This window comes from Magnolia sinica, chromosome 5 (genome assembly GCF_029962835.1).
Source record: "Magnolia sinica isolate HGM2019 chromosome 5, MsV1, whole genome shotgun sequence".
NCBI lineage: Eukaryota > Viridiplantae > Streptophyta > Magnoliopsida > Magnoliales > Magnoliaceae > Magnolia > Magnolia sinica.
Genome location: NC_080577.1, coordinates 81,042,055 through 81,066,073, shown reverse-complemented (window position 1 = coordinate 81,066,073; position 24,019 = coordinate 81,042,055). Strand labels below are relative to the sequence as shown.

General features: G+C 36.1%; 1 protein-coding gene across 3 annotated transcripts in view; it reads right to left on the bottom strand.

Annotated features, from left to right (window-relative positions):
• Positions 1–5,407, bottom strand: part of LOC131246191 (probable UDP-N-acetylglucosamine--peptide N-acetylglucosaminyltransferase SEC) — a 70,064-nt gene extending 64,657 nt beyond the window's left edge. Inside the window, exons 1-2 of one of the 3 annotated variants that reach the window (XM_058246099.1) lie at positions 5,307–5,403; positions 5,009–5,225 (exon numbers count right to left, since the gene is read on the bottom strand). In XM_058246099.1, the coding sequence (XP_058102082.1) occupies positions 5,009–5,178 (170 nt within the window). In that variant the 5' untranslated portion in view covers positions 5,179–5,225; positions 5,307–5,403. Of the gene's footprint in view, positions 1–5,008 lie in introns of all 3 variants that reach the window. The other 2 variants (XM_058246100.1, XM_058246098.1) reach the window with 2 other exon arrangements.
• Positions 5,408–24,019: the final 18,612 nt, after the last annotated feature.

Genomic DNA, 24,019 nt, shown 5'->3' with positions numbered 1-24,019 from the left:
GAACACAAGACCTCCCCCGTGGGCCCCGCCCACCCCGAGTGTGCCCCTGCATCCCACAAGCGACACCACTCGAGCCTAGTGTGAAAATGCTCCTGCATTTGTGTGTGTGTGTGTGTTTTTTCGGTAGTATGTAGCGTATGCTACGTAGCATAGCATTGTTAAAACCCTACGTAGCGTATGCAGGTGGAGTAGTTCCCTGGTAGCGTAAGCTACGAGGCACGTAGCGTAAGCTACAGAGCATGTAGCGTAGAGTATGCTACCTAAAATCTCCTTTTTCTTTTAGGTTTTCTTCTATGCTAGTTCAACACCTATTTTTAAAATGGTGGTGACTCATCCCCATCACACGTGGCACTACATTAGATCAATCTAGACCATCTAAATTGTGGTCAATATCATGGATAAAGCGCTTAGATCAATCCAAACCATCCAAATTGTGGTCCATATTGTGAAGTTGTGATGTTTCAATAAATAAATAAATAAAGAGGTCGCACTTAGAGATGTCTAAAGGCAAAGAGATAGAGATTTCGAATGGAAATATGTGGTTAACAATTCAAATTCGCAATAAAAAACTCATAGGAATTATGCATTTTGTAAATTTTATCATATTTTTTAATTATTTTAATTAAAAAATATTAAGTATCGTGTAGCTTATGCTATACGCTACATAGCTTACGCTACCTGCTATAAAGGGCCAAAAACTACGTGCTATTTAAAGCATTAATATATATATATATATAAAGAGAGAGAGAGAGAGAGAGAGAGAGAGAGTGAAATGCTCACACACAACTAGTTGGACCGTCCAACTAGCTGTCTAAATTAAATGTTGATTAACGTTAATAAATGATGCCCATGAAAAAGTTAATTAACGAGGGAGAGGAGTGGTTGGCTTGGGATGGCCCCACTATGTTGTTTGTGTAAAATCCACCTCAACTATTAGATAAGTCACCCCATGTTACACCCAGAGCATGAAAATCAGCTCTATCTATGGTTCAAGTAGACCACACGATCGAAAATAATGTGCAGGACAGCTAACCTTCAAAATTGTTTCCCATTGCATGGCCCACTTGAATCATGTATGGCCCTGCATTTTAGGCATCAGGCCTAGCATTTGGTGTGGCGTCTAATGCATGGAATGGATTTTACATGCTCATCACATTGAGCCTGGTAACAATCAAGGGTAGACGTCTCTCTGAATTGTTTCCAATGATATGGGCCCACTTGAATCACATATCAACCTGATTTTGTTTCTCTGAGCCCTATATAGAATTACACATCCAATGATCGGAGTGAATCTCACAATACACATCACAGTGGGCCCAGTACAAAATATAGGGTGGGAATTGCTCTTTGTTGTTAGTTCTAATAAATGTATTATGTTACTGAGAAGGTTGGGACTGGATCCGTTTTACCCGAATGACAAATAGTGGGGTGCTTTCCAGACCTTAGAGCCCACATTCATGTATGAGTTGTATATCCATGCCATTCATCAGTTTTTACACATCATCTTAGTGTATGGCCTAAAAAATGAAACAGATGTAAATCTCAAATGGACCACACCACAATAAACAATAGACATTGAGACCCTGCCATAATAATAATAATAATAATATTTATTTTTTTTAAAAAATACCAAGGAGCATCATAATGATTTTTTGCCATCCAACTTGTAGATAAGGTCAATCCAACTTGTTGATGACGTCAGAGAGACAAGGATAAAGGGAAAACACAAATATCGGCTTGATCCAAAACTTTTGTAGCCCCAACGAAGTTTTTAATGGTTAATCAACCTTGTTTCATGTGGTGTGGTACACTTGAGATTTGGATCTACTTCATTTTTGGGATCATGTCCTAAATTGATCCGTAAAAACTAATGGACATCCTGGATATACAACACATACATTGATGTGGCCCCACGGTCAGTGAAACACCCACTCCGATGTGACCCATGTTACAAGCCAACACCCGAGTTACAAACTAACTCGGATTGGGCAGCAACACAGCAACCAGGGCTGACCATGATGTTTATTGTGTTCACGTGGCAAATTCTGTGAGCCAACCCTGATGCATGCGTTATATCCACACTGTTCATCCATTTTCTCAAATTATTTTAGTGCATGAGCCAAAAAGCCAATCAGATCCAAAACTCAATTGGACCACACCAAAAAAGTAGTTGAGACAATGACCCCACCATTGAAATCTTCCTAGGGCTGACCATGATGTTTATTTGCCATCTTACCTGTTCATAAGGTCACACGGACCTGGATGAAGGGAAAACACAAATATCACCTTGATCCAAAAATTCTAACTCTCAAGAAGTTTTTAACGGTGGTTGTTTAATCCCCATTGTGTGATCTACTTAAGCCTTGGATTTGCCTCATTTTTAGGTTCATGCTATAAAATGATCCAGCAAAATAGATGCTCAGCGTGGATAAAACGCATACATCATGGCGGGCCTCACAAAGCCCTCTCTAGATTGAAGGAGAGTATTCGTTTTCATTTTTGCAGTGTCGAGAGAGAACATTAAACAAGAGAGATGCATTCAATGGAGAGAGAGAAAAGATGAATATGATTCTTTCCAAAGAAAATGGGATGACTAAAAAATTGTACACGTCATGTATTTCGACAAAGCGCCACATATGTAAAAAATCCGATTTGTTAATTAGGTAAGGTCTTTTATAAGCAAGTGAAGACAATATTTATTTATTTTTTGAGATCAATGATATGATATTCTTCTAAAACAATTTGGGCCGTTAGAAATCCATTCTAATGGTCCATATTTAACTTACATGTATGGCTGCAGATATGAGAACTATTTACTAATTTTTAGTAGATAAAATTTAATTAATAGATTCTATTTGATGAATGGACTGGATCTTTAACATGCAATTTCCATCACGCTTACGTAAGACTTGATGTCACATATCCTTACGTGATGCATTCCATTGAATTGAAAGAGAAATTTGTGCTATTTAATACACAGCTAGTTAGACCACTTTGAATTGTCCAACTAGTTGTGTGTGAGCATTACTCATATATATATATATATATATATATATATATATATATATATATATATATATATATATATATATATATATATATATCAACTGTTTCCTTTTTAACCCAATGTTGATGAGAGAAACAAACATTTGAGAACATGGTTCACTCTTTTTTTTTTTTAATTAAGAGTTAACGACACAACATAGTAGTCCAAGCGCCAACGTGACCTCAGTATATAGGAATATGAGGTCAAGGTTTAAAAAATAATAATAATAAGTAATTTAAAATTTTAAAAAAAAAAAAAAACCTTCAAGTTCAACACTAACAACCAAAAGATTTTGAACGTTTGGCTTATATAAGAAACTATCTATAAAAGGGAAGCAAAACTCTCCTTATTCTTTTGGGTTTTTGAATTCTTGATTGCGTTTCAAGTTCTGTGCAGAGGATTAGTTTCTTTCATTCTTTTCTTTTTTTCCTGCAAGTTAAATCGGAACCAAGTTGTAGGATCATATGTTGACCAAGTCAAGCCAACTCATCGAGTTTCAAAACTATGAAAAAATGACAATAAAACAAAGACATCTTTCAAGAAGCCAAACAACAAAATCAAACATTCCTAATAAAATCCCACAACTCACTAAAAAACCATATTGTTTATACAACTCATTCTAAAATCAATTTGTGCATCTATTTAAATCAGGCTCCATAAGATCCAATGATTCAAGTTGTAAGTGGTGTAATTACTACAGCTCTTCTTCAAAGACTTCCAGAGGCTCGAAAACTTCAAAACACAAACATCGCATTCAAGGGGGAGTTTCAAATGTATTAAACATACAACCACAACATGTTCTACCCCAACAGTGCTCCCTCTCTAAATGGTGTTAGATGCCATTATGTGGTCTCCCACGTGAACCACAGAGATACCTTGTTAACATATTAGCATAATTCCCAACCCTGGTCAAATCTCTCCTCAGTTCAAGGGCAAGTTTACATCTCTACTAGTTATTATTAGCAAGCATCTTTGATTTATTGTAAGCGTGTCTACAGCATATTCTTCAAAGTCAGTTAATGGCCCTCAATTATTCTTTTGTTACTTTATGAATCATTATTATGCCTGTAAATGGGCCAAGTTGTAAATGATTTACACATGGGTTTGGATGGCCTGTTTTGCCTGTAAATCATCTACAGGCTGTAAATGATTTACAGCATTTACCACCATCTCATTTACAGGCAAAAAGTTGGGATTTCATTTACAGGCTCTCCAAAAGTTGGGATTTCATTTACAGGCTCTCCATTTACAGCCTAACGGCTATAAATGGAAAGATTGGCTCTACATTTAAAGTACTTAAACAATTTATAGGCTATCCAAACACAGACAATCATTTAGAGCTTAAAGACAAACAGGACAGGCTGTAAGGCATCCAAACGACCCCTAAAGAAACAGAACATCATTCAAATTATTCGAAAGAAAAAGTCGTGGGCTCTCCAACACTGCCACAGTTGAGATTCATCGTCTCTAGGACTCCATTTTGTATGTGGGGGTTACCAAATTTCAGCAGCTCATCAAGCGAACATGTGGCAATCATGGATGTCAATCCAGAAAATCCAGATCATGGACCCCACTGTGGATGGAGCATAGCCAGAAAATCACACTTACCAGACTTTCTCGACTTCCTGTGACCAGTTTTGCCCGTTGATTTTGGGCTACTGATAATTTTCTCGTCAAAAGGCACTTTGATGGCTGCCAATCATTATGACCACCCAACCACTGCAATTTTCATCCGCAATGTGGTCCAGTATTCGAATGGTCTGGATTGCATGGTTGTAAGCTACGCGAGTTTGCTACATTTTGACTAATTTGTGGTGAGTGGCGACCTTGCTATTGGAAATTGGTGGTTTCTGTGTATGTGGAGAGAGAGAGAGAGAGAGAGAGAGAGAGAGAGAGAGAGAGTGAGTGAGTGAGAGAGAGAGTGAATAAAGAATGTAAAAAAGGAAAGAAAGGAAATGAAACCTCGTGGAATGGGGTGGAGCAACGAGCTTGCAATCCTCACCGTCGCTTTCAGGAGGGTGGACATTGAGATCAGCAATAACGATCTTAGAGGAGTGCTTACTCAAGCTCTCGCCTGTGGAATTCTCCACGATGGGCTCGGGTTTTATGGGGGTATTCTGCAATACGGACATTCTAGTTTTCCTCACTCTCTTTTTCTAGGGTTTTGGGGTCTGAGGAGGTGAAGAAGTGTGAGATTTTAAACTTTTGCTTTTGTTCCTGAAAATCATTGCTAAAATTTTTGGTTTTGGGGTCTGAGGAGGTGGAGAAGTGTGAGATTTTAAACTTCTCATTTTTTTTTCTGAAAATCATTGCTAAAATGGGGCTGGTGCGTAGCACGCTCGTAAGGACTTCCGCAGTGGAGAAGACGGAAAATGCAGACGGCGACGAATTGTATTTATAGGTTCCTGAACTCGAGGACAAGCAGAAAATGCAATGCATGGTATACTCGGGTTCTCCGAAGTGGATACCGTGGATCCGTGATCTACATCATTTATCCGTTTGGCCCACTGTAGTTGGACCATCCACAGGACCTTGCGCGCATGGAAGGGCCAAACCACCCATTTTGAGCCGGAAGCGGATTGCCTGTGAACCCGAGCACAGAGATATCACCGTGTCCGGGGCTGTGTGGGGTCTATAGAGATGTCCGTGACAAATCCACTCCGTCCATCTGTTTTGAAACACCACAAGTCTTGTGGGCCACACCAACAAAACAGTGGGAACAGCAACGTCCACCGTTGAAACCTTCCTGGAGTTGACCGTGATGTTTATATACCATCCAAACCGTTCATAGAATTATTTACACTCAGATAAACTGTAGTAACAAATATCATCCAGATACAAAATTTCTGTAACCGCCAGGCGTTCAATTCCTTTGGTGTGGGATGACCACATGAGTTTTGGATCTTCCTGATTTTTAGAATCCCAGCCTAGTGTCGTCTTTCAAAACAGATGGACGGAATGGATGTTTCACGGACATCTCTGTGGACCCCACACATCCCTGGGCATGAAGATATCTCCATCCCCGGGGTCACGGGCAATCCACTCCCTTTTGGACAAGAGGGACTATTATTGAATCTTGTCTATAAGGTGGAATGGGATCACGTGATCCCACGAATAAATCCCACGCTCTCATTTCGTATATAGTTTTATGCAGAATTGTCATATCTCATGAATATAAGAGCATTTTCATCTACATGATTGGCAAATCCCATCTGCATAAGGGGAATTCAGCGAGTAGGGATCGTCTGCATAAGGGGCCTTCCATCACCGTCCCCAAAGCTTGACAGCCTAACCCCCTCAGCTGTTCAGTTGCAGGATTGGCAAATCCCATCTGCCAACATAAACAGATATTTCAGCTAGTCTCGAGATATTTCGATTCATCCAAACATGTAATTCACATTGTCCTGAGATTTTGCAAACCAGTGGAAGTCATGGACAACCACTAATAAGTGTCATCATTACCTTAAATCTTATCCCATCCCTCCTAATCCACTCTATTGCGCTGTCCCAAATCCAACTTGTACAATAGATGATGTAGTTTGGCTGGTGACACGAACACCAGGACGTGGTTTGGCTAGTGACACAAACACCAACCAGCTAGCCAATGTCAAAACTTTGTGAGCCCCAACATGATGTGTGTATTTCATCTATGCCATCTATCCATTTTTCTATCTTATTTTAGGATTTGATTCTAAAAATGAGGCAGATCCAAATCTCAAGTGAACTGAAAACAAAGTTGATTGAACATCCACTATTAAAAACTTCCTAAGGCCCAGTGTATTGTTTATTAGCCATCCAATATGTTGATAATGTCATATAGACTTAGATGAAAATAAAAAAAAACAAATATTAACTTGATCCAAAAATTTTGTGGCCTTCAGAAAGTTTTCAAGTATAGGCATTAAATCCCTAGTGTTTCTTGTGTGGTCCACCTGAGATTTGGATCGGCTATTTTTTTGGGCTCATGCACTAAAATCAGGTGAAAAATGGATGTATGGCGTGGATAAAACACATGCATCATAATAGGGCCCATAGAGCTTTGACACCATCTTGCTGTTCAATCAGGTTCAGCTCGGCATTTGGCATCTGCCACCAAGGAACAGCGCATCAAGGTATCTACCATTACGGGAGAGTATCAAGCGTTATTTCAATTTGAGCCATCTCCATGTGTTTGGATTGTAAGTTGCTTAAGAAAATTTACTTACTCCAGAAGTAACTTATCTTAGTTTCTACTTATGAAAATGATAATTATGTTGGGCAAACATCATAAGTATCAATTTCTCCTCTCTTTCATCTTTCTTATGCGGCTCTTCAGCAACTTAAGAAAAGTAAAAAAGCTAAAACAATTAATTGAAGTGGTTAAAGTTACTTATAATTAATCATAAACCAAACTTATTTGAAATAAGTTACTTATCTACTATTGTAAGTAAAAAAGATAACTTATTTAGGACAGGTTTGGATTATAAGTTGCTAAAGATAACCTACTTAGTATATAAGCAGCTTATCTTAGTTTTTACCTTTTAAGAATATAATTATATTTGGCAAAAAAAAAAAAAAATACTTATAAACTTCTCATCTATTTCACCTCTCCTATCATCTTTTCAGCAACTTATAAAAAGTAGAAAAGCTTAAAAAAGATTATAACTAAAGTGATTATATACTTTTAAGTAAAAAAGTTAATTATAACTAATCATAAGCCAAATTTATCTGAAATAAGTCACTTATCTACTATACAAGTAAAAATAGTAACTTATTTGGTGGGTTGTAGACTTTAATTTTTGCACGGAATTTAATAATTGGAGTGCATTACATATAATTATCATGATATGCCTTGTAAAAATAAAGGGTGGATGTTTCTCTCCCAACATTTTCCTTTGGTGTGGCCCATCAAAATCACAAGTCAGCTTGCATTTTTATATATAGGTCTAATATTGGTACTAAAAATTTAATGTTCAAAGTGGATCTTACATGAATTTTGTTGTGGGCTGTCAAAATCAAGAACTACTTCCCATACCGTTCTTTTTTTTCTTTTTTTATTTTTCTTTTTCTAAATAATCTCTCTATGCAATCAGAGGAGTTTGGGATGATTTTTGGGCGGGGCCCATTGTAATGTGTATGTGAAATCCATTCCAACTGTTAGATGGGTAATTTTAGTTTTCGTCCAGAGATAAAAATTCAGGTTGACTTGTGATTCACATAGGCTACATCAAAGAAAACAGTTGAGAGATATATCCACCTTTGACTTTTACAAGCTCATTGTGATGATTATATCGAATACACTACAAACATTAAATGGCACATCAAAATTTAGGCTTGGGACTTAAAAATCAGGCCTATCCATGATTGAGGCGAATATACAAAGGAAAACGGGTTGGAGGGCATTGATTGTCCTACACGCTGTTTTCAATCATGTAGTCCACATGAATCATGGATGGGGTGATTTTGAGCTCTTTGCCTGATTTTGAGCTCTTTGCCTAACATAAGGTGACACGCCGGGTGGTCATGGTGGATTTTACATAAGCATTATGGTGGGCCCACCCAAGCAGCTCACTCATTTGCCAGCATGCCCACTTGACTGGCCATTAAAGAAATGTAAAGAAGGTGGTAGAAGGATAATTATATCTGCTGATAAGGTAGCTTTTTAAGAACTTTTGAAAAAATATATTAGAATGTAAGTTCTATATTAATTAAATAGTTTTTATAAATTTTCCTTTTATTTATGCCCTATTTGTGGTTGGGCAAACAATTTGAACAGTTGAGATCGTCACCCAACTATTACATATGCATGGTTGAAGAGTCTTACCAATGAGCCAGGCTAAGCTATGCTCAGGCCTGACATACGCCCAACATAGACCTAGCATGGTAGGCACAAGCCTAGCTTAGAAAAAAAATTGGCCGGCCCGAGCCTAATTTAATCTGACTTGACTAGCCCAAAATTTGATAAAATTTCTATTTGACGTTTAAAATTTACTAATTTATTTGTTTGTCTAGTTGTACGCCTGTAACTTATCTAAGTGAGAAGTGATTTAGAGGTCGTGTTGAGGGGAGGAAATTCTTTAGGGTGGAAAGTAATTTACATGTGGTGCTTAGGGGAGGAAATTCTTTACGGTGCGTGGTATCTTACATGTGGTGTTTAGGGGAGGAAATTTTTTATAGCGGGAAGTGACTTACAAGTAACGAATTTAGGAGTCATTTGGATGCTCATAAAATCTTTAACTTGCAAAGGGATTCAAGGTAATCGGATTATATGGGCTGTTTGGATGAATGTATTTGCTTGTAAAGGTTGTACAAACGGTAAACAAGTAAAGGCCATAAATAGATAACAACTTTTGCTTGACAAAAAGTCATGTTTCAAGTTATAAGTAAGTCTTTATGACTAAAAAGGCACCATACATACTAAAACACAATAATTGATATATCCTCATGATATGTGGGGCTCGTTATAATATATATGGTACATCTAATCTATCCATCATGTGCTTTCCTTGATGCTTTCCTATGGCCCTGAAAGAATAGCTCGTTGATTTCAAATGGACCACATGAGGGAAGGATGGGACATCTACCATTAAAAAATTTTAGATTACATTTGGGGCCCACTGTGATGGGTGGAGGACAACCAATCTGTCTATTTTGTGCATATTTTAATGCTCTCCTATGACCAAAAAATAAAAAATAAAATTCAAGTTCTTTTGTGATTTGCGGATTTTGAAAAGTTTAATGTCTAAGCTCTATGTTATGAATACCTATTTTATTGATTGGAAACACTTTATTGGCTAGCCAAACGCACTACTTGCCTGCTTGTAAACAAATTACCAAGCAAAATAACATGTAAACTGTTTATAACTTCTTTTTTTCTTTTTCTTTTTTTTTTTTCGGTGTAATGTATTTACGACATAAAACTTCAGGGGGTGTTTGGCGCATGGTATTGAGAAGGATTAAGTGGGATGGGATTCAAAAAGTGTAATTATTACATATATTAAGAAAGATTAGGTGGGATGGGATTCAAAAAGTGTAATTATTACATATGTAAGGAATTGTCCCCTGTTACCATGGGATAAGCTTAATTCCATACTATGTTTGTAATACGGTGGTACATTGAATAGATATGCCCGCCATCATTTGAAACTATTGAGAATGACACGTGTTATATCCAAACCGTTCATTTATTGTTTAACCTTGTATTATGGCATGGGCCTAAAAATGAGGCAGATCAAAAACTTATGTGGCCCTAAAGAAGTTTTCAACAATAGGTATTCAATCCCCACTGCTTGTTGTGGTGGGGTCCACTTGAGCTTTAGATCTACCTGATTTTTTGGTCCATGCTCTAAAATAATCTCGAAAAATGGGTGGACAGTGTGGATATAGCCCACACATCATGGAGGGACCTACACAACTTGCTAACATTGAGTGGAATTGGCACGGGACCAAATGCAATTCCATCTAATCTAATTCCAATCTTTTCCATTCTTCCCAAACATTGAGTGGAATTGGCACACGACTGAATGCAGTTCCATCCCACCTAATCTCAGCTAATACCATGCGCCAAACGCCCCCTCAGAGTTTTTGGGGTGTTTATAATTTAGAACTTTACGATCATCCAAACAACCCCTTAAAGTTAAATTTCTCTGGAAATTGAGATAAATGGGATGGGAAGTCACTCCTAGGTTAAAAACTAATAGGCGTTGAAAGGAACCTAAGAGACTGTTTGTTAACTCTTAAAATTAACACTTAACACAGAATTGAGAAAATGCCCCGTATATAGAGTTGTTTGTTAACGCCGTAATCAAAAAGCACTAAGTGATTTTCTGCGATATTTCATTGAATTCTTTCCACGATAGGAGTCTGGCTTAATGGTGAATGCTGAATGCCCTCCACAAATTTTTCTATTAAAAAAATTTTTGCTTCCAAAATTATTTGTTTTCAAGTTACTATGGAAACTTTTTCTCTTTTAAATTGTTTGGGCGGTAGAAAACTAACTTTTAACATATGAAACTTATCTATGCCCCACTATGATTTATGTGTTTGATCCACACCATCCATAAACTTTTTTAGATCATTCTAGAGCATGAACCCAAAAATGAAGTGCATGTAAAACTCAACTGGGCCACACCATAAAAATCAATGGAAATTGAATAAAACTCAAGCTGACCATTACAAAACCTTTTGGGGCCATAAAAGTTTTGGATCAAGATGATCTTTGTTTTTTCCCTTCATCTGGCCTGTATGACCTGATCAACAGATTGGATGTCAAATAAATAGTACAATGGGCCTTAAGAGAATTTTAATGGTGGATATCCAATCACTATTGTTTTCCTATGGTGTGGTCCACCTAATATTTATATCCCTTTCATTTTTTGTGTGAAGCCCTAAAATGATCAGTAAAAATGGATGAACGGGATGAATGAAACACATACATCATGATGGGCCCGCAAAGCACCGACCACCAGCCATGGGGTTGGTGGGGTGGGAGAGTAGATACGTGTCATGGGAAGACGAGCTCCTGCGCTCCTCAAGCTCCGAGTTGTGCCAATGGTTAAAAGGAGATCAAAGTTACTTATCATATCCACACTGTTCCATCCATTTTTCGAGATCATTTTAGAGCATTAGCCAAAAAATAATCATATTGAAAGCTCAAACGGACCGCACCAAAAATAGCAACGGAGATAATGATTTTCACCGTTAAAAAATTTGTACGGCCCACCATAATGTTTATTTTTCATCCAATCTGTTCATAAGGTCACAAATACCTGGATGAAGAGTAGAAACAAATTTCATATTGATCCTAAACTTCTGTGACCCCTAAAAGGATTTCAATGGTAGACGTTCTATCCCCCACTGCTTTTTGAAGGGTGGTACACTTGACCTTTAGATCTGCACTATTTTTCGGCTCAAGCCTTAAGACGAGCTCAAAAAATGGATAAACGGTTTGGATATGACACATACTTCATGATGTGACCCACAGAACTTGTTGACATCAATACACCAGCTACATAGCTGGTGTGTGGTACACCAGCCAATCCGCTTTCGTCCAGATCGGACGCAGATTTCCCGCGAAGGACGCAGATTAGCTATTAATGGGTTGATTAGCGAGAATGTGACGTCACCAGGTTATGTGGGACCCACCAGATGTATGTGTTGTATCCACACCATCTATCACCAAATACAACACTGTCCATCAATTTGGTGATATAAATTTAGGGTATGAGCCAAATAACGAGTCAAATCTAAAGCTCGAGTGGACCCCACAATGGAAAACAGTGGAGAGAGTGCCGTCCACAGTTAAAAATTTCTGAGGGCCACAAAAGTTTTCGATCAAGCTAAAATTTGTGTTTTACCTTCTTTCATGTATGTCTTAACTCATGATCACGTTGGATCTCAAAAAAAAAAAAAAAAAAAAAATCATAGTAGACCTTAGGAAGGTTTCGACGGTGGAAGTCACTCTTCCCACTATTTTCTGTGGTGGGGTTCACTCCAAATTTAGATTTGACTCAATTCTTTGTCTCATGACCTAAATCCAAATGAATGGATGGTGTGGATACAACACGTTCATCATAGTGGGTCCCATAGAACTTGGTGACGTCACTTCCGTAGCAAGTCTAGCTACTCAACCTGTCAGTATATAATCCTCCGCCCCCTATGAAAGCCTTCGCATGAACTTCTGCGAAAGATTCTTTGTGGGGCCTACTAGTATGTTTGTGAGAAAGCCAATCCGTACATCCATTTTCAAGCTCATTTTAAGACGTGATAAAAAATAAGATGTATCCAAAACATATATAGGCCACACAATTGAAAATAGTGGAGATTTTGTGACCACTGTTGAAACATTTATATGACCACAAAAGTTTTGCATCGGTTCAAGTTCACGGTGTTTTCACTTCATCTCAGTCAAAATGACCTTATAAACAGTTTAGATGGAATATAAACATCAAGGTAGAGTCTAGGAAGGTTTTAACGATGGGCATTCATTTCCCCATTGTTTCATCTCGTATGTCCTACTTGAGTTTTAGATACTCCTCATTTTGGTCGAATGTCTTAAAATGAGCTCGAAAAATGGATGGATGTGTTGGATTTCTCACAAACATCATAGTGGGTCCCACCCAAAATCCTTGCGTTGGAACTTCATGCGAAAGGCTTTGGTTGGGAAATTCTTGCCCGTCCATATGCCATGGATTTATTGCTAAAGCCTCTTGTAGAATTCCCTATGCTGGAAACGTAGGTAGGGCCCACCTTCATGTTTGTGAGAAATTATTGAGACTTAAATATTGCATAATTTTCTCCATTTATATCTTGGTTTTATAAATATGGATCAGCTTAATGTTCTATTTTACTCATGTATGTGTTGCAAGGTGAATTTAAGAGCTTAGATTGAAAAAAGGGTGCTTAAAGCATGGATTTGATGCTCAAGAATCATCAAGGCAAGGGATGGATCTTATGAGACCAAGATTGAAGAATTCACATGCCAAAGATTAAAGAAAACCAAGTGATGAATGAAGAAAATCGAAGATTTGAATTGAAAAATCCTGAAATCGTCCTAAAAAAGTGTATTCTAAAATTCTGAAGTCTATTTTGAGAAACTGCACAGTGTGAAAACTATTTTAACGAAACTGCGCAGCGAGAAGTCTATTTTAAAAAAATATGTAAATTTGAGGCGGTTTCTAGAGTTTTCCAAGTTTGTACGAAAATTGGAGTTACTCACTTATAAATAGGGCTTTTCAGGGCATTCCTAAGCATCATTAAAAGCATTCAAGAGCAAAATTTAGAGTTTTTAAAGGGTTTTTAATTTTATAAGTTGTTTTTTTTTCTTTTTAGATCTTTTCTATTTGCATTTAATTATGTTTTTCTGAGTTCCTTCTAGCCCAATCTAGAAAGGAAGCACATGGGTTTAATAAATCTTTAAGTTATAATGATTGATTATTTTAATGAAGAGAAGAATGGTGTATGCATATTATCTATTGTTTAGGTTTAGTTTTTTATCCTAATGTGAGATCTATATGTTTCCATTATATGAGATCCACATTGATAGATAGGCTTACCTTAGATCAATTAGATTTCTTAGATAGGAGAGGTTCTCAACATGTTATATTTATTTGATTTTCATTATCTCATTAATATTGAATTCTTAAAATCACTGACGCTTGAGAATATATATCAATGGTGCAAATACATGATTTTCTAATCTTTTATATTATTTATTAAAATATTTAAACTATTTTATTTTTCGATTAAATCGACCATAGTGCTCGGATCCTAGTTGTGTTATCCAAGTCATCATGATTTTAGAACATTAACCTATATGTGGAACTTTGAAGCTTGGGTGTTGTTTTAATTCAGTTGAATTACATCCATTCAAAACTCTTAAAATCAAATCATCAATTTAGTTTTTTTATTACTTAGTTTATTTTGCATTTGATTTTCTCCTTCCGCAATTCATCTCCCTGTGAGATCGACCTTGTATTCACAGGATATTACTTATGAACATCTGCACTTGAAGGCAAGCAATCAAGTTTTTGACGCTGTTGCTGGGGAGAGGCTAAGATAGATCAGATTTGTGCAAGATAGCTAAGATAAGTTCTCTTCTAAACTCTCCAAATTTTCTGTAGATTTTCTTTTTTCTTTAAAAGTAAATTCAGTTAGGTCTTTCTCTTCTTTTCTTTTTTTTTTTGAAAGTTTGTGTTTATATTTTAAGAAACTCCCGGAGGGCAGCACAAAAAAGGGGCCCCTCCTAGCCTATACAAATTCAGTTGGGTCTTTCAAGCACTAACTATGACATAAGGTTGCCCTGCTTGGGATTTGATCACCCAAGTGTTATGGTTGGTATACAGTTATTGTTTGATCACAAAGATCATCCACTGAATCTATTTTCCAGATTAGCATAGTTTAATTTCTGCATTAGTTTTACTTTTATTGATTTATTTTTTATTTTGCTTTGTGGATTGAACCCTCATGGTCGGCCCTGTTGCTGGAGTTGTTGATTTATTTTTGCTTTGTAGACTGAACCCTTATGGTCAGCCCCGCTGCCTGGGTTATTGATTTATTTTTGCTTTGTGAACTGAACCCTCATGGTCGGCCTTGCTGCTTGGGTTGTTAATTTATTTTTGCTTTGTGGACTGAACCCTCATGGTTGGCCCTGCCGCCTAGGTTGTTGATTTATTTTACTTTGTGGAGTGAACCTTCATGGTCAGCCCTGCCGCCTGGGTTGTTGATTAAGTTTTTGTTTTCATTTTAAATATCATACTTGTTATTTGAATTAGTGGTATTTGTTGTGTGGTGTGGATGGTTTATGTCCCGTTGGAATAGGGATCAAAACAATCGACTCTCCTCCGAAGACGGATTAGTTCCAGGCCTTGATTATTCACTTAGAAAAGGCACTCAACATCACTTGGATTCTATTATAGACTCAGTTGATAATCCAAATCCAAATCTACCAGATCCAACTATAAATGAAAACAGAGAAAATCAACCTAATCCTCCTCTTAGGAATGAAAATGAAGTTCATATGGATGTATTAAACCAACCACGGACTCTACGTGAACATCTACACCCTGAGAGACCAACTTTACCATCTTGCATAGTGTTCCCTACTCACGGAGGGAATATTGATTTTTAAGCCAAGTGTGATTCAATTGATTCCTAAATTTCATGGCTTAGATTCTAAAAACCCCTACTTGCACCTCAAGGACTTTGAGGAAGTAATTGCAACATTACAAGTAAACAATGACAATAGGGATGTACTTAAGCTTAGATTATTATCATTTTCTCTAAAGGATTGGGCTAAAGCATGGCTCAACTCTCAAAGACCTAATATCATCACTACATGGCAAGCCTTAAGTAGAGAGTTTTTGAAAAAGTTCTTTCCCGAGCACAAAACAAATGCACTAAAACAAAAAATTATGTCATTCTCCCAAAAGGGGAATAAACTATTTTTTCAAGCTTGGGAGCGCTTCAAAGACCTTCTAATTACTTGTCCACATCATGGTTATGAACTATCACACATGGTTGATGCGTTCCGAAAGGGGCTCACCATGGATACCCGTCAGTTCATAGAGATGATGTGTGGTGGAACCTTTCTTGACAAGGATCATAATGAGGCTTGGGATTTTCTAAATATGTTAGTAGAGAATACGCAGACATGAGATTCTCTGTAAAACCAGACCAAACTAGACCCATTCCTAGAGAGAAAGCGGGAATGTATGTCCTAAAAGAGGAAGACGACATTAATGCAAAATTCGCTGCATTGGCTAGAAAGGTCGAAGCCTTGGAAATTAGGAAGGTTGATATGGTTAAAGCAAGCACTTCCTTAGGTAATTTTTGTAGCATTTGTGGTGGTACAGACCATGACACAAAAGATTGTCCAATAATCTCAGTTGTACAAAATATCACGCATGAGCATGAGCAAGCAAATGCTATAAGTAACTACAAAAGGTTAGTTATGCAACCAATGGGAAACACGTATAATCCAAATTAACGTAACCATCCTAATCTTAGTTAGAGGAATGAATCACAAATTAATGCGCCCAATGCACCTCAAATGCCTCCACAAAACAACTTCTTTGGGGCACCTAACAATGCACCATATGTGCCCCTGCCAAAGCAATTATTTATAGAGGATGCATTTACTGCATTAATGAACTCTCAAGCTAAAATGAATCAGTCTCTAATGCAATCAAATCAGAAATTAAAGATAGTCGCAGCTAGGATTGAGACTCGACTAAATGCTAGGGAAAAGGGCACCCTTCATTCTCAAACTGTGCCAAACCCTAGAAACACACATTTCATTGGAGACTCAAATCCAAGTGAGCTACATCATGAACAAGCTAAGTTCATCATTACCTTGAGAAGTGGAAAAGAGGTCGATAACAAGATGATACAACCGGTAGAAAAACCGGAGGATGAACCACCTTCTCAAGAGAATGATGAACCAGCTATAGTTCAAGAGCCGCAAAAACAAAAGGATAAAGAGACTAAGTCATATGAGCCTCTAATTCCGTTCCCATTTAGATTTCGGAATCCAACTGTCCCCATAAAATATCAAGAGGTGTTGGATGTGCTCCAAAAGTTTATTGTCAATATTCCTCTGCTTGATGTCATTAGAAAAATTCCATTATATGCTAAATATCTCAAGGACTTGTGCACTGTAAAGAAGAAATTAAATGTGCACAAAAAGGCCTTCCTTATTGAGAAAGTGAGCGCTATCATTCAACAAAGGGCCGTACCCAAATACAATGACCCAGGAAGTCCTACTATTCCTTATATTATTGGAAATTTTCAAATTGGGCATGCTTTGCTAGATTCGGGTGCAAGTGTCAACTTAGTACCTTATTCGGTTTACAAACAAATGGGGTTAGGCGAACTTAAACCAACCACGATTATGCTCCAACTCGCTGACCGCTCCATTAAGGTACCAAGGGGAATTTTAGAGGATGTACTAGTCTAAGTGGAGAAATTCTACTTCCATATGAATTTTATTGTACTAGACACTGAACCATGTGTAAACGCTAGTGCTTAAGTTCCCATCATTTTAGGTCGCCCATTCCTAACAACTTCAAATGCAATCATAAATTGCAGGAATGGAATGATGAACTTGTCTTTTGGTAATATGACTTTAGAGCTAAATATTTTTAATCTATGTAAGTAGCCCATTGATAATAATAAAGTCCTTAAAGCTGAATTTCATAGACTGCTTGATAGAAGAAGAGGAATTGGAACCTAGTCTGATAAGAAATTGATTCAAGTCTTTGGGGACATGAAAAATTCTGATTTAGAAAAAGTGATTGCTGAAATTTGTGATGATAATGAGAGCACTACCACCTAAGACATTGGTATGTACCAATGGAGATCACGCACTCAAATCCTATCTATCGAGGACTCGCGACCTCTGCTATCACCAACCAATGTTCCAAAGCTTGATTTAAAAATACTACCAAATGAGCTTAAGTATGTATACTTAGGTGAAAACAAAACTTATCCTGTGGTAATCTCTTCATTTTTAGACAAGGATCAAGAGATTAAATTATTGAATGTTCTAAAGGACCACAAAGGAGTCTTGGGTTGGACCATTTCTGACATCAAGGGTATAAGCCTTTCCATATGCACCCATCAGATTCACCTCGATGAAGACGCTAAACCAATTAGACAACCTCAAAGGCATCTCAATCCAAACATGATGGAAGTTGTAAAAATAAGGTGATTAAATTGTTGGATGTGAGAATCATCTACCCAATATCTGATAGTGTTTAGGTGAGTCCAACTCAAGTAGTCCCAAAGAAATCTAGAATTATTATTGTGCAAAATTCTAATAATGAACTCATACCAACATGTGTCACCACAGGTTGGCGTGTTTGCATTGACTATAAAAAATTGAACTAGGTCACAAAGAATGACCATTTCCCTCTATCATTCATTGATTAAGTTTTAGAGAGGGTAGCAGGTCACTAATTATATAGTTTTCTTGATGGATATTCCAGATATAACCAAATAGAGATAGCCATGGAAGATCAAGAGAAAACCACGTTCACTTGTCCATTTGGCACGTTTGCTTTCAAACGGATGCCATTTGGATTGTGTAACGCCCCAGCAACTTTCCAACGATATATGTTAAGTATTTTTTCAAACATGGTTGGGAAGTTTCTTGAGGTTTTCATGGACGACTTCTTTATATTTGGGAGTAGTTTTGAGGAATGCCTCAACAATTTTTCTTGTCTTATCTAGGTGTGAAGAGAAACACCTTGTCTTTAATTGGGAGAAATGTTATTTCATGGTTAAAAAAGGAATTGTTTTGGGCCATGTTACCTCCAACAATGGAATCGAGGTAGATCGCTCAAAACACGACATTATTGTTAATCTACCTATCCCCCGAAGTGGTAGAGATATTAGATCACTTCTAGGGCATGTTGGTTTTTATAAAAGATTCATCAAAGACTTTAGTATCATTATTAGACCCTTGACTAATCCTTTTCAAAAGAATGTTCCATTTAAGTGGAAAGATGAGTATGAAATTGCCTTTAATAAAATTAAATCATCCTTCACCACTTCACCTATCATGCACCCACCAGATTGAACATTTCCTTTTGAACTAATGTGCGATGCAAGTGATTATGCCATATGGGCTGTTTTGGGCCAAAAGAAAGATAAACGTCCCTACGGTATTCACTATGCGAGTAGAACTTTAAACTCGGCCCAAGTGAACTACTCAACAACTAAAAAAAAGTTACTTGCACTAGTTTTTGCTTTGGATAAATTTAAGTCTTACTTGCTGGGATCTAAAATGGTCATTTTTATAAACCACTCGGCTTTGAAATATTTGCTATCTAAGAAGGATGCAAAGCCAAGACTTTTGAGATGGATCCTCCTACTCCAAGAATTTGACTTAGAGATAAAAGATAAGAAAGGAGTAGAAAACGTAGTGGTTGATTACCTTTCCAGATTAGTGTTAGATGATTCCACTGAGGAGAAGCATATCCATGACACTTTCTCTGATGAACAATAATTATTTGCAATCTCCAAATTGCCTTGATACGCAGATATAGTAAACTATCTTGTAACGGAAAAAATGTCATATCATTGGAAGTCACAAGATAGGAAGTGTTTTGAAATTGAGGTTAAGAACTTCTTCTATGATGACTCATATTTATATAAATATGGGACTGATAAGATTTTTAAACGTTGTGTTCCAGGTGATAAAGTTTAGAGTGTTATTTCCTTTTGCTACATGGAAGCATGTGGTGACCATTTTTCTACTAAGAAAATCACTGCAAAAATCCTATAGTGTGGTTTTTACTGGCCCACCATGTTTAAAGATACTCATGCTTTCTATGTTGGTTGTGATAGATGTTAAAGGTTGGGAAGAGTGTCCCGTCGCAACATGATGCCTTTACCCCCAATTTTACCATTGGAGGTATCTGATTGTTGGGGTATTGATTTTATAGGCCTATTTCCATATTCTTTTGGATTTCTTTATATATCGGTTAGTGTGGACTATGTTTCAAAGTGGATTGAGACAGTTCCAAATAGGACCAATGACAACAAAGTGGTCATACGATTCCTCAAGGAAAATCTTTTTTCTAGATTTGGAACTCTAAAGACCATCATTAGTGATGGCGGGTCTCACTTTTGCAATAGGACATTTGAGGCTTTGATGAAGAAATATGACATCAAGCATAAAGTGAGCACCCCATACCATCCACAAATGAGTGGACAAGCTGAGATTTTTAATCAGGAAATCAAACACATTTTAGAGAAAACTACAAGGCCAGATAGGAAGGATTGGTCACTCAGACTATCCGACACTTTATAAGCTTATAGGACTGCTTATAAGACCTCGATTAAAATGTCTTCATACAGATTAGTGTACGGGAAGACCTGCCACTTGCTTCTAGAATTGGAACATAGAGCATAGTGAGCAATAAAGAAATTAAACTTTGACATGGACTAAGTAAGTGGACAAAGAAAATTAGAGTTGAGTGAATTAAAGGAGCTGAGGAGAGGCTCATATAAAAATTCTAAAATTTACAAAGAGAGGACCAAAGCTTTTCATGAAAAAAACATTCTGAGGAAGAATTTTAAACCTCAGCAAAAGGTCCTATTGTACAATTTCCGTATTCAGTTCTTTTCAAAAAAGTTAAGATCAAGATGGATAGGCTCCTTCATTGTGAAGAATGTTTATACTCATGGAGCTATTGAAATTGAGAATCCACGTAATGGTAATATGTACAAGGTTAATGGTCAGAGATTGAAGCCTTATGTGGAAAACTTTCAATTGGGAGAAGAATCCGTCTCTCTTCATGAACCAGAGTATTTAGATTGATGCTCCTAGTCTGACAGAGCATTTGTGTAGGATTTGTAGCATATTCAATTTTTAAGTGTCACCTAGCAGGTGAGTTCTTCATGGTAGGTACTATCCACCATTTCTTTTATTTTTATTGTTCTCTGCATTACATTATCATTATATTGGGGATAATGTAGATTTTAAGTTGGAGGATGTGGATAGTCATCCATGTGAGGTTTTTTTTTTTAGGTTTTTTTTTTTTAAAGGTTTATGGGAAATTTTTTTTTTAACATTTTCAAAATAATATATACAAGAATGTGAACATGATATTATGCAAATTCTAAAGACAAAGTTAATACTTAGTTTAGGTCGATAATAGTCAGAATTCTGATAACTGAAAATTATAGACTTGAGTTCAATTATTTAATCACTAGTTTAAAGTGAGTTGTAATTTGATGTACTGAATTCACAATACACCCTAGCTAACTAAGTGAGGAATGTGATATATGAATTAGAATAACAACTTTTGATTCAAATAAGGTTGAATGAAATAGTACCATTGATACATGCTTAAAAGAGAGAATCTTGAAGGAAAAAAAAAGTGGTGGAAAAAGAAAATTTTATTATAGAACATGAATGCAATGATCATAACAATTGTGTCAGTAATCCAGAGTAAGGATACCTAAGTATCCATTACTGTTACTATTACAAGTACGATACCTCATGTTATGAAGCAAACCTAGTGGAAATCTTTATCTAAGGGTGGTCTACAATAATGAGGATATGATGATAAAAAAAGAAATGTCATGAAGGAAATGAGATAACTAGAGATTTTATATTCTTAGGATGATTCAAATGAGTTAGGATAAGGAACATGCATATTTATCAAAGTTGGACTAGTGTCATGGAGCACCTAAGGATATTGGATCATAACTATTCTAAATTTTGATTAGGTCTCTAAACTGAAGGATGTAATGGTTTAGGAAATTGAGATTCTAACTAACTTCAGACTTAAGGTAAGTATTGTTTTGTTTTGGAATTCATATGATGAATGGGGGCATAATTGTATAAATTTTCAGGTGTTGAACTATTTTTCATGTTTTCAATGTTTGTGGGTAACATTTTTGGAAACCCTCACGAGACTATAACTTGTCTACTATGGAAAACCTATGGGTTTAAAGGCTTGTTGCATATGCTAAATGCAATTGAGATTACTTGCGAAAATGGTATAATTAGAATTTTTTTTGTTTTAATTTTGTTTCTAAAATTATTTTTTATTTTTATTTTTATTTTTCTTCGCTTATTTTGCTTGGGACTAGTAAAATGTTGGTTGAGAAGTGTGTTGAAATTTAAATATTGCTTTCCTCCATTTATATCTTAGTTTTATGAACATGAATTAGCTTAATGTTCTATTTTACTCATGTATGTGTTGCAAGGTCAATTTAAGAGCTTAGATTGAAAAATGGTGCTAAAAGTATGGATTTGATGCTCAAGAATCACTAAGGCAAGGGACGGATCTTAGGAGATCAAGATTGAAGAATTCACATGCAAAATATCAAAAAAAACCAAGTGAGGAATGAAGAGAATCGAATATTTGAAGTAAAGAATTCTAAAATCGTCCTGAAAAAAGTGTATTCTGAAACTTTAATGTCTATTTTGAGAAACTGCGCAGCGTGAAGACTATTTTAATAAAACTGTGTAACGAGAAGTCTATTTTGAAAAACTATGTAAATTTGAGGCGATTTCTAGAGTTTTCCAAGTTTTTATGAAAATTGGAGTTCCTCACTTATAAATAGGGCTTCCCAGGGCATTCATAAGTATTATTAAAAGCATTCAAGATCAAGATTTAGAGTTTTTAAAGGGTTTTTAATTTTATAAGTTGTTTTTTTCCTTTTAGATTTTTTTTATTTGCATTTATTTCTTTCTTGTTACTTTCTCTCTCTATTCTAATTATGTTTTTCTAAGTTCCTTCTAGCCCAAGCTAGAAGGAAAGCACATGAGTTTAATAAATCTTTAAGTTATGATGATTGATTGTTTTAATAATGAGAAAAATGGTGTATGCATGTTATCTATTGTTTAGGTTTAATTTTTTATCCTAATGTGAGATCCATATGTTTTCATTATATGAGATCCACATTGATGGATAGGCTTACCTTCGATCAATTAGATTTCTTAGATAGGAAAGGTTCTCAACATGTTATATTTCTTTGATTTTCATTATCTCATTGATATTGAATTCTTAAAATCACTGACTCTTGAGAATATATATCAATGGTGCAAATATATGATTTTCTAATCTTTTATATAATTTATTAAAATATTTAAACTGTTTTATTTTCCGATTAGGTCAACCATAATGCTCGGATCCTAGTTGTGTTATCCAAGTCATCATGATTTTGGAGCACTAAGCAATGTGTGGAACTTTGAAGCTTGGGTGTTGTTTTAATTCAGTTGAATTACATCCATTCAAAACTCCTAAAATTAAATCATCAGTTTTTTTTTTTTTTTTAGTACTTAGTTTGTTTTGCATTTGATTTTCTGCTTCTTACAATTCATCTCCTTGTGAGATCGATCCTGTATTTTAGGATATTACTTACGAACCTCCGCAGTTAGAGGCAAGCAATCAGAAATCCACCCTGCCATCGGTTTTGTGAGTTTATTTTAGGACATGGGATCGAAACTGAGGTGATCTAATGATCAGGTGGGCCCAAAACGTGAGGATTGAACATCCTGATTTGAAATATTCGTGGGGCAATTTAAGGAATTTATCTATTTTTTTATTTTTTTTTATTTTTATGAATAATGATATTTTATCTGTTTTTTTAAAATAAATAATAATATTTTAATTTTCTCTTAATTACTTTAGTTTATTTGAATTAAATAGAATAATCTTATTTTCATTTGATAAAAAATAATTTCTTTATAATGTAAAACAATTCTAATCAGGAGATAGGGGCAAATGTGTAAAATTAATGGATTTTGGACATTTAATATGTTTGTTAACAAACATGTTGTTTTAAATTCAGTACTTAATTTCAGACTTTAGCCATATTATCAAACAAGTTCTTTGACTTCAAATTTGATATTCATGCTTCAGATTTCAGATTTAACAAACGGGCCTGAGCTGTATATCAGGTATGGGTATTGCAGTATCCAACCCGCATCCAACCCGTTTAAAAACCCATCGATAGTGCTAACATACAAAATTT